The sequence below is a fragment of the Meles meles genome, chromosome 12 (genome assembly GCF_922984935.1).
Source record: "Meles meles chromosome 12, mMelMel3.1 paternal haplotype, whole genome shotgun sequence".
NCBI lineage: Eukaryota > Metazoa > Chordata > Mammalia > Carnivora > Mustelidae > Meles > Meles meles.
In genome coordinates, this window is record NC_060077.1 from 12569059 (window position 1) to 12585472 (window position 16414).

The 16414-nt window shown below is 46.5% G+C and overlaps 2 protein-coding genes across 5 annotated transcripts in view; one reads left to right on the forward strand and one right to left on the reverse strand.

Annotated features, from left to right (window-relative positions):
- HVCN1 (hydrogen voltage gated channel 1) overlaps nt 1-1807 on the forward strand; it is a 34264-nt gene extending 32457 nt beyond the window's left edge. For both annotated transcript variants that reach the window (XM_046025701.1, XM_046025702.1), the window contains exons 7-8: nt 1189-1301; nt 1667-1807. In XM_046025701.1, coding sequence (XP_045881657.1) covers nt 1189-1301; nt 1667-1732 — 179 coding nt within the window. In that variant the 3' untranslated portion in view covers nt 1733-1807. The remainder of the gene's footprint in view (nt 1-1188; nt 1302-1666) is intronic.
- A 257-nt stretch (nt 1808-2064) lies between these two features.
- Nucleotides 2065-16414, reverse strand: part of TCTN1 (tectonic family member 1) — a 29866-nt gene continuing 15516 nt past the window's right edge. For 2 of the 3 annotated variants that reach the window (XM_046025698.1, XM_046025700.1), the window contains exons 6-14: nt 15263-15372; nt 13752-13778; nt 9293-9427; nt 8406-8531; nt 7935-8020; nt 7253-7393; nt 5690-5852; nt 3551-3676; nt 2983-3134 (exon numbers count right to left, since the gene is read on the reverse strand). In XM_046025698.1, the coding sequence (XP_045881654.1) occupies nt 2991-3134; nt 3551-3676; nt 5690-5852; nt 7253-7393; nt 7935-8020; nt 8406-8531; nt 9293-9427; nt 13752-13778; nt 15263-15372 (1058 nt within the window). In that variant the 3' untranslated portion in view covers nt 2983-2990. Of the gene's footprint in view, nt 2144-2982; nt 3135-3550; nt 3677-5689; nt 5853-7252; nt 7394-7934; nt 8021-8405; nt 8532-9292; nt 9428-13751; nt 13779-15262; nt 15373-16414 lie in introns of those variants that run through there. The other variant, XM_046025699.1, reaches the window with a different exon arrangement.

Below are 16414 nucleotides of genomic sequence, written 5' to 3' on the forward strand. Positions count from 1 at the left end.
AGCTGGCTTGGGAATCCCTAGACGAGGGCCCAGCACGACAGGTTCAGTCATTGGCAGTGAGCGAGTGAGGCAGGCCTGTCCTCTGACCTGGCGCTCCTTCACTCGGCAGCGCAGCAGGTCCTGTCCCGGCCTCGCCTGCTGGCAGGAGTGTCACGTCTCCGACGCAGGACTGCGTGAAGGGCTCTGCCCGTGGGCACCGGGGGCTCCCCCTGGCTTTAGGAGCCAGTGTAGATCTCATGAAAGCCCATTAAGAATATTCATTTGGGCTCTGTCAAGGGAAATAAGGGAAGTTTTTCACTTACTATTGAATATGCTTATGCTAATTGATTACTCATTTAATAGAAAAACGCTCTGTGCCAAGGTTATGTACCATGGAGGTAGATAAACCATTACTGTGAACGACTCATGAACACAGTTACTACCCTTTACTCTCGTATCACACCATGGTGAGATTTGCTTTTGCAGATAAAACCAAATCCCTGAGATTTGTTCATTTTCTTGGTCTGGATGGTGGCAGGCCACAGGACTGCCTAATGCCCACTGTTGTACTGCCATCAAATTTCGTGGCAGGACATGAGAGGTCTGAAAAAGCAACACAGGCTTCAACTGGACTCAGAGGACCAAGAATGCCGGCGACAAGGGGCCAGTGCTCCTGGGCCTCACACCCACCAAGTCCAGACATGGTCGCTCTCACTTGGAAGGCACGGAACATCCCCAGTTGCTGCACAGTCCTTTGAGGCCACGTCCCCACTGTGACGTGGGCATGTGGGAGCCATCAGACAAGGCTGATGTCCCCTCTGTTGGCCAAGCCTTAGTTGTCCACCTGACAGCTAAACTCAACTGGCCGTGCCTGTGGGAGGCGGAACACCGAAAGTGGCAGTCTCACAGCTCGGCAGCAGCGCTGGTTGTGAACAAGCTCTGTGTGAGGGAGTTTAACACTCATCTGGCCAAGTGACCAATAAAGGATTTCTTGGCCCGTGTGAGCTGGAGGGAAATATTTCCCTACTGGTTAGTGAGGAGCTCAGAAATGACAAATCTGATCTTCCTGGTTCTAACGCCTTTAAGTGATGGACTGTTTTGTCTGCCACCATTCTGCCCAACTGTACACACTCAGAAGGAAGACAAAGGTTTCTTTTCAAGTGGTTAAATCACAAACCTGTGTCACTGAGACCCTCAATTATTTTACAGGAATAATTATCTCAGTTAAGACACGTTCAGAACGGCAGCTGCTGAGGTTAAAACAGATAAATATACAGTTGGCCGCCAAGATCCAACACCTTGAATTCAGCTGCTCTGAAAAGGTAAGAAGACACTTTTGGGAAAATGCCATCTGTTTGCCTTCAGCGCGGTGCTTCTCCCTGCCAGGTCCTTGCTTGGACACTGCCCTTGGCTCAGTCTTCCTTGTCCTTTCAGATTAGGCATCGCCTCTTTCCCCACAGCTGTGCCAGGTGCCCCTCCCTGAGGACCTCTTGTCCTCCCTGAGGACCTCTTGTCACTGCAGTCCCCCAGTGGACCCTGGCTGACTGTAGCAGGTCCGCTGGCAGACTCCACCAGGAGCGTAGCATTCATTCATTTTTTGCGTCCTTGGGGCCCACTGAATGGTTGCCACATCCCTGGCGAGGTGCAGCAGGTAAACGGAGTTATGTATCTGCTTTTGTAATGACAGGAACGAGAAATTGAAAGACTGAACAAGCTATTGAGACAGAACGGACTCCTTCCTGAGGTCAACTAGACGTGTGCCTGCTCCATCCCAAAGAGAAGACCCCTGCCTGACGGGTGTGTACCTCTGATGACAGAGACAGCTGCCCCTCCTGGGGCCATTTCGGGGAGAGGTTTAGTTTGATGCTTTTGCCTCACCCCACCCAACTCGGGTTTTGGGGGCTGGGAGGGAAAGTCTGTGGGAAGGCTTGCTCCTTCCTTGTGGGAAGGTCTTGGCATGACCGAGAGCTTCCCATCCCATTCTCACCCCATATCACAATGTATCACAAACTATATTTTCCCACGTTGAACTCTGGACTGTTGCTTGAAAATGAACGACAAAGCCGGAAAACTACGAAGTTGTATATAAAATTTAATCTCATCAAATACACTTTTTCACATTTTGCATGTATGAGGAACCAAGGCATCCTTTCATATGAGCATTCTGAAAGACACAAGAAAAAAGGAAGCTACCTTAGCTACCAGCCCGTTCTAGAAAAGTCTTACCGTCTTAAGCTGTTCTAAACAGCTCCTCTTTGAGCAGATCCCGCCAGAGAGCATGTTCTCAGGTACCCAGCCCCCTCCTCTGCAGCCTCCAGCTTCTAACTGGCTCTACCTTGTTCTACCTCCTGACAACATTTTTCTCAATTACTGTACAATTAACATATAAAAGAAACTCCTTCCCCTGGACCCTCCTACTCTATTCTTTCCAGTATCCACTGCTTGGAACTGCTCTGTGGCATCCCGTACAGCCCACCAGATGGAGAGCTCCGGTGCCTGCCGCTGAAACAGCAATAGACCCAAGACTCCACAGAATGAAGATGACACTGGCGGGGAAGATCCCCTCGTGAGGCCGAGTCCTCTACTTGCATGATTTAATATACAGTATTTTGCTGTTTTTGTACTCATTTCCATGGGACCGGAAAAGAAAATCTGAACTACAATGAGTATTTTACAAATAACTCACGCCGAAGCAGAGGACGCATAAACTGGACAAACCCTCGACACCTGCTCTACTTCCGGGTCTGCGCCCTTTACCATCTTCCCAAAGGTGCAGTTTGGTTTCCGCACATGACCTACATGCTGACGGGACTGGAAATCACCAAGACCAGATGGTGCCCCGTTCTAAGGTCCAACCGAGGAGAATAAAGTTTCCAAAAGGAGGGGAGTGAGGGCAGAGGGGTAGTGTGTGGTCGGAGGGTAACCCCATGGGTCAGAGGTAGAATACCAGGATGTCTCCAAGGAGTCCACGCCCCACAGCACGCGATTCTAGAGGCAACTAGCAACTTACGTCAAACAAACGGAAAGAAGAAATTAAACGGCAGCTTGGCGTCGATGGTTGGCCGCGCTCTGAAGCCTGCCTCGGCAGGTGCAGATGCGTCCACAAAAGTAACCGCAGTGGAAATGAGAACCGTCCCCTCATTTCCTGAGTTGGTCTGCAATGAAAAGAGTGTTGCAAGCCCTGCCTTCCAGTGTGCACTCACGTGCTCAGGATGACAAAGCCGGGACAGGCTGCATTCCCTTCGGCCGAGCACGGTGGGTGCCTCTCCGAGGCATGCAGAGGGATCCTCAGCCGCTCACTCGGATGAGAGTTTTTCCCTAGGTTGTCCTAACCCACCAGTGTCCATCACAACTCCATTTTCGAAGAATTTTAAAGATCAAAACTGAACAAGAATGCTAGTGTCAATTCAACTGTTGTCAGTGGGGTTTTTTTCTCTAATGATTGCTGAATTGTTTTAAGAATTCAGATTAAAGTTCAATAATTCTCTCACAAAATAAATTTCATTATCACACTTGAGTTTTGTCTGGACTCACATCTTTACCCAGACCCTGAAACCCAAGTTAGACCTACCTCAGGAAAGGAGGATGAGAGGAGACTTGCAGTCACATTTACTATTTTAGCTTGTGGGTTTAGTAAGGACCCGTATTTAGTCCACTTCACTTCTATCACCAAAGCCACTGGGAGCTGGCAAGAGTCCTATACAACAAAAATGCCATTAATCAATCTGAACATTACACAACCTCATGTCAAACTTAATCTGCAGTTCAGAGTTTTAATTATAAAATGTTTCACATATTACAAAATGTTCTGAACAAGAGAGTGAAGAGACTCGAAGTTCAGATAAAAACAGCTGAGAGCACATATTTTCAAGTACTTAGTACTCCAAAAATATTTTAACACCTAAAGCATCATTTTCCATCCTCTCCTGTTTTGGAAGAAGCCGGTATTACTTGGAAGTTGTGGAGCTCCCAACACCCACACCAAACCATGGAACCTTGGGCCTTAACGGCCCGACCTCATCCGGCTCAGAGATTCCTGAGGGGAGAAGCTGGCATTGGGTGGGGAGAAGAGAGAGGATGGCATTAGTCATAGAAGTTAAACCCAGTTGCTACCCAGAAGAAATATAAATGCTTTCCTTTATTTAACCTCATCACTTGGCTATTAAGCTGTTATACAGGGTTGGGGAGGATGGCACACAGTGGAGTCCGTGAGCTGTAAAAGATACGAACTCTGAATTCTCCATGTGACCCGAGCAGGCTGGAGCTGTGGGAGCGGGCCTGAGGCCTCTGCCCCGAGAAGAGTGGCCACGGGGGCAGGGGCCTTCCCAAACCTTTCTGAGCCTTCACATCGTGTTTGTTGCCAAATGTGATAACCACTGAAGCTGCATGACAGGTAGAAGGAATTCTACTGTAATATTCTACTTCTGTGTATGTTTTAAATTTTCCCACAAAAACAAGCTTTTTAAAATATGCCTCTTCAGGGCATGAAAAGCTAGCAAGCCTGCTAAATTTGGTTCCTGCCAAAAAGGCACGGATGGAACTCCTTAGCTGGGAACTGCCTTTCAGGAAGGTTGCAAGGCTGGAAAAGTCTGTGAGGATCTGTTATTAGAAGAGACAACATGCAGCCAGCAGACGCCGGGCCTGGCGCACCCGGGGGCCACTGCCCCCTGAGTTTCCTGCAAGGTAGGTGCAAAACCAGCTCCAGGCCTCTGAGCTCCCCGCACCAGCACAGACCCCGAGAATGCACATGTCTGTGCTGCCTCTCCTCCCAACCTGTTTTCCCTTCTGAGGGGGGAACAACAATGTCTTCACCCATCTCTGAGAAGCCAGAAGCCAGGCGCCTGCTTCACAGGCCGCAGAACTGAGCCAAGACTGAGCAGCTGAACAGCAGGGACTGAGTCATCACTGGGCTCTGCTGGGGACTCAGGAGGAGGGCCGGATTGGCGCTGGAGGGCGGGTGCGCACCCCTATTGTCCCCCGGCTATAAATATGCTAAGCAGATAATGAGAGGCCTGAGAAGCAGCCACCAGCAAAAGCTGGGCGATTAAAGGATAAGCCAGAGAGCGCGCCGCCCACACTCTGATGGCTGAGACAAAAGAGAAAGGTGGGCAGAGGAATCATGTGTGATCAGGAACCTCTTTGTAGGATGTCAACTTCCATTAAACTCTTCAGGGAACTTTGGAATTGAAAGCTCTCACGTGTGGGCTGCCTTTACAGACCAGGGAACAACGGCTGGGACAGCGATGCGGGCAGGAGTCTCACTTCTTGCCACAGGCCTCACACTCCTCTGTCTCATGACGATGCCTCATGTCACACCAATGATCACAGGAACAGTCAGGACGGTGGTGAATCCCTATGTTTGGAGCAACCCCTAGGCCCCTCTGATGTTACCTCATTGAACTCCACTACCACATGAGGCTGACTCTATAGATCTCACTCCCTATTTCACAGACCAAGAAACGCCTTGAAGCCTCAAAGGCAAGAGGGCTAACAAAGGGCAAAATCAGTTTTCAAGATCCAGGCCCGTCTGATAACAAAGCCCGGGTTCCTGCCCAGAGCTACCCGCTGCCTCAACAGGTGGCTCCCCCAGCTGCCTCTACCCCCCACACCACCCCCACTCCCACCCCACCCCCGCCTCCCCGCCCCAGGGGCAGAGGAGCAGTGGGAGGAGGAGAGACAACTCACAGGTGGCCTTCAACTTCCGCTTTACCTTCATGTGGGATGCCTGGGTGATGAAGTGGACGGGTACCCAGTCCAGCACATCCTGGGCCTGGGAATTTCCGAAAGGGGCCACATAGTCCGGGAAGCCTTGGCCCTGTAGGAGGCTCTTCACTCTCTGCACTGCGAGCTGGCACGTCATGGCTTTGGGCAGTCTTTTGGGAAGGAAAAAGAAGTCAGTGGAATGGGGCTGTTGTTCATTCCAACAGTTCTCACAGGCCTCAACAGCACGCATGCCCTCACCAGTTGCCTTATTCTCTCTCTCCAAACATTATTTGACAGAAGCCAAATCTCTAACTCAGAAATCCTGGTAGGCCAGGGAGAAACAAAACAATGTTTCCCAAACTGCGTTCCATTGAGAGCCTCTGTACAAGGAGAGTTGTGGCCAAAAGTTTGGGAAATATTGCATTCTTATGTCCCTCCTGGAGCACACCATATTAAAGGCTCTTATATTAAAGGCTCACCATATTAAAGGCTCTGAGAAGTCCTTATAGTAAGGAATTGTGTTTTTAACTTCAATCTGGTGTTCCTCAAACACATTAACTGGACCACAGACATATCCCTACTGACTCTTTGGAAATGTAATCCAAGGAACACCTTCTGAGAAATACTGGTCTAAACAGATCAAAACGAATAATGTAAACGGTGTCTGTGAGTCTAACAAAACAATGATGTAATTACCCTAGGGGGACGTAGGGATGGGAAGTGACTGCGTGGTAGGGTAGGGGAAGAAAGGGGAAAAAGACAATCCTTGTCTTCCATAGTGGGAACTCAACAATTCATAAAACCTAAGTGTTAGGAAGTAGTATTACATATAGGTTATCGACAGATTTGGCAGTAAATTTCCAAAAAATCAGCTATAGGAGCTGCAAGTGATTGCCTGCAGAGTGGGAGAAATGAGGGTGGGAGCTGGCGTCTTTATAAGCCATGCAGGGCTGTTTGACATTTGACACTATATGCACGTTTGATAGGAAAAAGATAAAAACAGAGGTCACATTCAGGCTTCTTCTCCTTAGGTTTGTTGCAATACGTATATTAAAATTCAGAAATACTGGAAGGACTTTTTTTTTTTTTTTTAAAGATTTTATTTATTTATTTGACAGAGAGAGAGATCACAAGTAGGCAGAGAGGCAGGCAGAGAGAGAGGAGGAAGCAGGCTCCCCGTGGAGCAGAGAGCCTGATGCGGGGCTCGATCCCAGGACCCTGAGATCATGACCTGAGCCGAAGGCAGTGGCTTAATCCACTGAGCCACCCAGGCGCCCCCTGGAAGGACTTTCAAGCGAAGTATTTTTACTGTAACCTCAAGTGCTGTGCAACCTTAAAACCTACAAAAGCCTTGGGATTTGTACCCTGCCACATGTGACCGGAAAAATGACTGCAAGTTTTCCTCTGAATCACAACAAATGGTTTATGGTTGTGAAAATTACAATTAGAAAATACAAGTACAGTCACTAGTGCTAACGGGTCACGCCACGGCTTTCACAGGTGCTCGCTGGCTGATACGGAGATTTGATCAACTCAGTCAAGTTCCAAAAGCAGCAAGTTCTTCTCTTACCTGAGTTTACAGCCAGACTGCATGTTGTAACCAAATAATACTGGGGCCCGGATCCCCTCCACTGCAAAGCAGTCTTGCTCGGCTAGGCTACGAAGAATAGTAAATTGTCCGAATCTGTTCATGGTCTGAATAATCCCAGATATTCACAGAAAGTTAAGGGACAATCACCCAGGACTAAAGCAGTCTGATTCTCAGACCATGGTGACAGGTGTGTGACATGAGACATGACTGAAACTCAAATATCCCTTCTCGGGGTCTCTGTGATCTTGAGTTATTTCCCAGGGCAGAGCGAAAAATAGTTCTATTTTCCTTGAGTAGATTCTCAGAAGAAAAATCCTCAGAAACTGTTCCTCCAAAACCATTCCAAGTTTTCCAAATGACTAAATTTAAGAGTTTCTGCTTGCGTGTGTAATTAAATATATCTAAAAGTCTGTCAACTTTTCTGTCCCAAGATTTTCATTATAAAAACATTTCCCTGGGCCATGCTGTTCCACCCCCAACCACCAGTGTCCACATGGCCCTGTCTGCTGTGCAGCCAACCCACCAACCCTAAAGCTCCCCCCTCCAAGAAGTCCGGGCCAAACCTAACCTCCAGCCCACACGACCCTCAGCAATAAAGGGAAAAGCACCACACACACATAGACGGGGAAATCAGCCTTCTCTACAGAACCAAAAAGGATATCCCTTCTGAGGCCGAAATCCGGCAGCTAATGGGAGCCCCACAACATAACCAGGGTTTCCGCTGAGAGGAACCGGCTTTGTATTTTGCTGAAAGACAATGGAGAAATGCCCCCCAATGATTCTCATTTTAATAAGGAAATAGGGTGAAAATAAAACACTTCTCACAGCCAAATCTGGGATTTCCAACCAATAAAAGAATTTCTCCCCCTACCCAGAACTATAAATATATCTGCTGAGTGTAGGAGTACATCATTCTCTAAAAGAAGGAGCTCCCGTGGAAGAGAATCTTATTCCAGGAAAGGAAAAAGATACAAGAACTCTGCCTGATTTTGTTACAAACACATGCCACATAAAGCCCTTTGTTTAGTACAAGTGGAAAAATGGTAAGACTTCTCAACAGATTTTTTTTCACTAAGAAGTTATGATTTTTTTACTTGCAATTAAATACATGTACAACATTGATCAAACTCACCTGAATGAAATGAATTTCAAACTTCTGCTCGAGTGCAACCACTGCCTGGCTCACCGTCCCCAGAAGGAGAGCGAGGCCAGCCTGGGCTACCTCCCCTGCGTCTGTGTACCCAACGTTGTACTTCACCTGAAAACAAGAGGGAACTCCACACACACCTGCGCCCGCTGTGTTTTGGTAGCTGCATCGGGAACTCAACATACATAGAGCAGGCAAGTCCTTTCCCATTTCTCCACTCGTGGAAGCTTGTCTCTCCCGTCCCCTCAGCTTTCGGGAGGTAACACCTCAGCACCACCACCCCCCCCCCCCCCCACTGCCAGGGCCATTTGAGCCTCTCTGTACCTAGTTACAGGAATTCCCAATCAGCAGGTTTGAACAGCACGTGATCGATCTCTGCAGGTGAAATGTGTTAAAACAACAGCAACAAGAACACATTCTGGGGTGCCTGGGTGGCTCAGTGGGTTAGGCCTCTGCCTTAGGCTCAGGTCATGATCTCAGGGTCCTGGGATTGAGCCCCGCATCGGGTTCTCTGCTCAGCAGGGAGTCTGCTTCTCTCTCTCTCTCTACCTGCCTCTCTGCCTACTTGTGATCTCTCTGTCAAAGAAATAAATAAAATCTTTAAAAAAAAAAAAAAAAAAAACACATTCTGACATATTCTTGAAAGTCCCTAGGTTTGTGGAGAAAAATCACACGTGATTGTTTCAGAGCCCTTACCTAAAGAAGCATCCCCTAATGGTACAGCGGGCCGGCAAGCAGGAGGGCAAGTCAAGAACCAATACCCCAGAATGAGCCAGAACCTTCTGCGGAGGGCATCCAGTGACCCCTCAGGACCATGCGGCTTGAGTCTGCCACACACAGACTCAGCTTTCCGCGCCAAATCAGGTACCTACCTCGAGAACGACGTTAGTGCAGATTTTAACATCCCCAGCGTCGACAAGAGTCTGGTTCAATGTGACCGTGTCCTCTAGCCGGGTCAGTGTTTTATTCAGAGACTGAATGAGGACGGACTGAACAGTGACAGGGATCTGTGAAGTGAAGGAGAGCTGGCTCACGAAGGATACTGTCCGGCAGAGATGAATGGGTCACAGTGACAAGAGCCTAAAGATAAACCTCCGCGAACACACTGCCAAGCAGGGAAAAACAGGCAACAGCACAACACGCAATCTCCAACTGTACACTCGCAAAAACGCAGATGTTTACACGTATATGCCTGTACATAGGAAATACTAGAGAATATAACCCAAACTTGAAAAGTGGTTCTCTCCGAAAACCTACGTTCACACAAAAACTTGTACACAAATGTTCTCAGCAGCATTCATACAGCCAGAAACCGAAGAAAACAATGCAAATGTCCATCAACTGATATGTGGAAAAATAAAATATCGTATATCCATATAAAAGAATATTATTCATCCATAAAATGGAATAAAGGGCTAATTCATTCCACCACGTAGATGAATCTTGAAAACATGCTAAGTGAAAGAAGCCAGACACAAAAGGTCACATATTACATGAGCCCATTTATAGGAAATGTCTAGAATAGGCAAACCCGTAGAGACAGAAAGTAGATTAGTGGCTGCCCAGGGGCTGAGGGAGAGGAGTGGAGAAGAATGAGGAGAGCCTGCTAATGAGCACAGGTTTCTGAGGTGATGAAAATGTTCTGGAAGTAGGTAGTGGTGATGGTTGCACAACCCTGTGAATACTTGGTTGTGAACTTATATTGTGAGTTGTGTATTGTGAATACACTAAAAATCACTGAATTGTACACTTAAAAATGGTTTTATGGTACGTGAATTATAGCTCATTCACACACACAACTCCATCACACCACCCAACGTGTGCATGCGCTCCCCACCACAGCACAGCTCCCACCAGTCAGCGCAGTCGCTCTGTACACACACGTGCACATGCTCCACAGTCCCAGGACACATCCCACTAATCCCCACACCCTCCCTATACACAGGCTTGATCCATTCATGCACAACCTCTACACACACCCTTACATGTACACACGGGGCGGTGGGATCATGGGAAGAGAAAACAGACAAATCTTTCAAGCAGAATCAGGAAGTCCTGAATAACCCAATGCTACTAAAGGACATCTTTCATCTATGGCCACTGGCAGCAGAGTGACAAGCAGCAAGCAATCCTTTATATGGCTCAGCCCTCTAAGGAGCTGGGCCTCTTCGTACCGTGTGACAAATCTGACGTCCGCACTAAATGTCAGCACTTAGAAAGCACTGTTCGGGAAGGAATCTACCCTGTATCTAGTCATTTACATTGCTTTGAACTGCTGTGCCCTCAATTGTGTACCATGCTGTTTATAATTCAAAATCACTAAGTATTTAAGCTGTCATTTTATAGATAAATAAGTAGTCCTTAGCTGTCTGCTCCCATGACCAAGAAGACCTGTGACTGTCCTTGTAAGTCAAACCTCTAAGAACGTGACACGGTTCAGAGGCAAAGACAAACCGCCATGTGACAAGGGTGGCCAAAGGGCAACACCAATCCCCACAACACCGTCTGCGCAACAAGCCCTGCGGGTGAGTGTGAGCTACGGAGGCAGTCCCTTGCTACGAGGTGATGAGCTCTTCAGCTTATCGAAAGACAACCCTGGAGTCCTTTATCTGAACCTACTGATCCCTGGTTCAGCAATAATGCAGGCTTCCAAGAAAATGCACACTCTTCCACACCAGCCTCTGACAGAGCCGTTCCAGTGGTATGTGGGCGTGGTTGGCAGAAACCAAAGGGTCCGGGTTAGACAAGCTTTGGAAAGACGGAGGGACAAGTGTAGGTGGCAAGAGCTACCCTGGTCTATCAAGAGCCACTGGGGGACACCTGGGGGGCTCAGTGGGTTAAAGCCTCTGCCTTCCACTCAGGTCATGATCCCAGGGTCCCGGGATCGAGCCCCGCATCGGGCTCTCTGCTCCATAGGGAGCCTGCTTCCTCCTCTCTCTCTGCCTGCCTCTCTGCCTAGTTGTGATTTCTGTCAAATAAATAAAATATTTAAAAAAAAAAAAAAAGAGCCACTGGAATGGTCAAAGAATGAAAATGGTAGGGCTACTATGGTTTCCTGAATGTCCTATTCAGCTGTATCCCATTCCCACACTACCTTGTGGCAAAGGACTAATGGATACTTTTTTTTTTTAAGATTATTTATTTATTTATTTGACAGACAGAGATCACAAGCAGGTAGAGAGAGAGAGAAGGGAAGCAGGCTCCGTGCTGAGCAGAGAGCCTGATGTGGGGCTCGATCCCAGGACCCTGAGATCATGACCTGAGCTGAAGGCAAAGGCTTTAACCCACTGAGCCACCCAGGCGCCCCATAACGGATACTTAACAATGAAATTATAGAGCCATAACTTCATCTTTCATGGTTCGATAGATATGCAATAGGTAGATTCAATAGATTTAATAGATATTAACTATTTCAGGCAATCCTAACAGGCTGCATTTAATGAGAAGCCTGGATCCAATATTTATATTCATCATCTAACAAATCTTGGAAGTTACCTTTTAAAAGAACTTCAAGCAAATCTCTGATATGAGTTGACATGTTTGTCCATTAGAGCTCTGGTATCACACAGATCTGGGTTATAAGCCCCCATCTACCACTTCCAGACTGCATAGCCATGGGGTGCACAGAAAGAATATGCGTGAAGCTTGTAACTTGGGGCCTGGCACACAGTACAGCTCGTCCAGTGTCGCGGTTGAGAGTAAGGTCTTTGGGGATTCCTGTTCCAGGTCTGCCACTTCCTCACAGCCTTGAGCAGGCTAATTCACTGCTCTGTAACTCCTAAGCCAGGGAGGGACAAGAACAGGACCTGCCTCCTAGGCTTGCTGAGACAACTAACAGGCTTCAGACATGCACAGGACTTAGAACAGAATATGGCACACAGTACATGCCTTCCCATAACATCCCATCATCCTCACAGTAGGTCTTCCCTGCTTGATTGAATCCATCTCCTAGGCATTCACTCAATTAACCCACTGAGTGCCCAATACATACTAGGCCCCGCCTTAGCACTACAGATTTGTCATGAACAAGGTTGATGGGCTTGCTGCCCCCATACACAGTTCAAGGTCTGAATGGTAGAATCAAAGCACTTTCTAGAGGCTGGAGGTATTTGAGAGCTAGTCTAGTATATGGTTTTCACCCTGTGTTCCTGGGAGCCACAAGGTTCCTCAGAAGGAAAAAAAAAAAAAAAAAGAAAAAACAAACAAACAAAAAAGATTCCCCAGAAGAACAAAAAAGAAGAGAGATGGGGAGGCTGGACAGGTAGAGGGCTCTGGCCCCCACCCCTGCTCCAACCAGGGGCTCTGGATTCAATCCAAGTTACACACTAGGGAGAGTTCTGCTTGAGATCACATTTGAAAAAACTTTGTAACTAAAACAAGTTTGAAAAACACCTTCACAGATGAGGAAATCCAGGCCCACACATATAAGTGTGAAGTCCAAAGTCACAAGACTATTTCCTTCCAAGTGTCTACCTCAAACACGTTTGTATCTCGAGACTTAATGAAATCAGTTACAGCAGGTATCACTGTCCCAAGTGCCGCCTGGGTGCCAGACGCTGCACAGAGCCCATCACGCGCATTCCCCTACTGGGACATCACGTCAGCCTCCATCTGCTGGACAACTGAGGGGAATGAGGCACATTTCACAGGAGAAAACGATGGCAAAGCTGAATTTTGAACCAAGGCCAGCCAATCCCACAAGCTCTGGGAGACTGTAACAAGGCCAATGCCCTGGGCCTCCTTGGGGACTGTGCTCATAGACCCAAAAATAAGGGGTGTTAGATCCATGTCCTTTGCTCTGACATATCCACAGAAAGATCTTGATCACCTGATCACAGTCTGACAGAACTCCTGAGCTGGGGTCAAACAGAACCTACACCCACACCTCAACCCCGAAGCTACCCCGGGAGTGTTCCGCCCCTACACAGGAGCGGACATATACAGGCAAGAGGTTTCCATCTTCTACCAGAGACAGACAGTGTCTTGGGAGCTAGCCAACTCTCTGGACAAGAGACCAGATCTCAAGGGAGGCCAGGAAAGCAGAGAAGCAGATCACACCCATTGTCCGTGAAAACCCATTGTCCATGAACACAGCCATGCCATTTAAATGTGAAAAAGTGTTAACTGCAAAAACAGGGAATTTGGAAACCTCCCCCTTTTGTAATTAAGAAAGGTTGGGCCACTACAGAGCTTCCTCATTTCATTCTTTTGGCAAACGTTGTTACTGGCAGTAAGATATCCTTGTAATACTAAGTGTATTCATTTCAAAAGGCTTAGAAATAAGACAACAAATTATAAACTAGCTTACTTTCCATCAAGAAATACTCTTACCTCTGCCTCTGTTCTTAAACCAGGCACCTAAACAGAAAGAAACAAGAAATTTTGTTAAGTACATGGAAAGGCACTTTCATTGCTTTTTCAGACTACAGTTAAAGGGCATAATCATCTTATTAAAGACTTCATAAAGAGGAAAACGGAATTTCCTTAATCAAGACTTACAACCCCCGTATTTTCATATCTATGTCATAATCAAAGAGGTAGCTTTATCTTCCTTCTATATTCATTTCCTTCATATTGGAAGCTTAATAGCATACAGCAGCCCCACAGAGCTGGTCTCAGAAGTCTCCCTGCTTCAGGGTAATGATTCAGGACTTTCCACATGGTCACCAGTGACACAGCGCTGTGGGGAAGATGTGGCTCCTAGCCTTCTGGTCACCCTGCTGTGCCTGTCCACACCAAAAGGCCACCATCCCTGGCCCAGGCAATTTTCAATGCCTCCTAACCGCTCTTCCCACCTACAGCCCAAGCCCCTCAACAGTGAGCTCCTGCCTCCCCAACAGAGCCAAGAACTCCTTCTAAAGGAGTACTCCCTTCACTCCCCCCCCCCCTCACCACTTCTCATCACACAACACCCTACAGGGACAAAGGGAGGGGGCAGAGTAGACATGTTTGGGGAGCTCTGTGCTGACAGAGTTGTGCCTGCACACCTGACAGGCTACTGCCAGGACCACCAGGAGAAAGCATATAACTGGAAGAATTCACAGGCCTACGTAGCTGACTTACGAGAAGAGGGGAAGATGGAATGGGAAAGGAGAAGAAAATCTTCAACTCAATTCTGAAGACTGCAGTGCAGATGAATATTGATATCATGGACCACGCTACTCCCTTCCCGTTCCCTCCAAAATAAGAAAATCAGGTGGTGGAAATTCACAATAATCATACGATTTTTTTCATCATTGAACAAAATCTTCACCTCTTACAACCCTTCATAGCATGCCCCAAATGGGCCAGTGGCCTCTCTTATCCCTCTAGGCTTCAGTCACTACAACCAGAGAGAAAGGGCCTCTATACTGCCTTGACCTCCCGTGACCTCTTCTTTGCCAGCAGTCCTATTTCCTGCCTGTTCTTTCCTGCTGATTTCATCTGCCAACGGAAAGTGGATTTTCTATCTTTTCTGGACTCTCAGGTATCTTCTTGGTGCTAATGTGATCATTTCTGTCACAGACATTAAGATGTTTTTATAATTTCTGAAGTTTTGTGTTATTAAATAAAGTTTTTTTTTTTAATTTAGGAGAAAGAATTATTGGTTACCATCAAAATGATTGAAAGCCAAAAACAAAACAATGAACAAGAGCAAAATATGAACTATATAAAAATAAAAATCATTTAAGTGATTATTTCAATATCTTTGGTATCAGCATACCAAAGAACTAGAGAAGAAAAATTTAAACTTGAGTTGTCAATCATGTACTGCAATTATTCTATACTTGTCATACTTCAAAAGGGTGAGAAGAACAGAAAACAAATCTGACGAGTAAGTTTCACTTCAAAATAATTCTTACCCTCAAAATTTTAGGACTGCTGTAATAAGCCATGCCCAGGGCTTCAATTTCTTCACACTGTTCCAAATTTATTCTTCTGGTGCACTTAACAGCTTGGTTCACCAGAAATGCTAGAAATCATAACATTCCCAAGGAAAAAAAAAATGAAAGAATAAATTTTTCAACTGTTCAATGGTAACTAAAAAATTGTAGTCTAAATAAAACCATAAAATAAGTTATAACAAAGATATACAACATGCTTAAAAAAGGACTTAAAAATTGTATTTTTAGGGGCACCTGGGTGGCTCAGCTGTTGAGCATCTGCCTTCGGCTCAGGTCATGATCCCCGCCCGGGGTCCTGGGATGGAGCCTTGCATTGGGCTCCCTGCTCATTGGGAGGCCTGCTTCTCCCTCTCCCACTCCCCCTGCTGTGTTCCCTCTCTTGTGCTCTCTCTGTCAAATCAATAAATAAAATCTTTTTTAAAAATTGTATTTTTAATAGGTAATGCTCTCACACGATTCAAAATTCAAAGGGCACAAAAAGATACTAAGAGAGTGTCCCTCTAGGCTTGCCCCTCCCACCCATCCCCCAGCCACCACTGGAGACAACTGCTTGTCCCCAGAGACAATCAGCATCAAGTTTATTGTGTATCTTTCTGGAAATATTCTATGCAAATAGAAGTGTGTGAGTGTATACATATATTTTTAGTATTTCTTTCCCCTTTTGGTAAAAAACAAATGCTCTATATTCTACCCTTTGCTTTTTTTACTGAACAATGTATCCTGGAGTTCAGGCTATCTTAGAACATGAAGAGCTTCCTCCTCCTCTTTTTTTTTTTTTTAGGGATAATTAGTATTCTATTATAGATATGTCATAATTTATTCACCAAGTTCTGCATTAACAGACACTTAAGTTGTCTCTAGCTTTGCCATCACAAACAATGCTGCAATGTACTATTTTGTAAGCGGGCCAGATTCTGTAGGACCAACTCCTAGAAGCAGAACAATGGGTCAAAGGGCATATTCATTTGCAATTTTGACACATATTGCTAAATTGCTCTTCACAGAGATTGTAACAATTTGCAGTCCTGCCAACAGTGTAGATAAGTGCCTACTTCTCCAGAGCCTTAAATTTCTTAAGCTTTGCCAGGCCATTACATGGAAATGGTACCT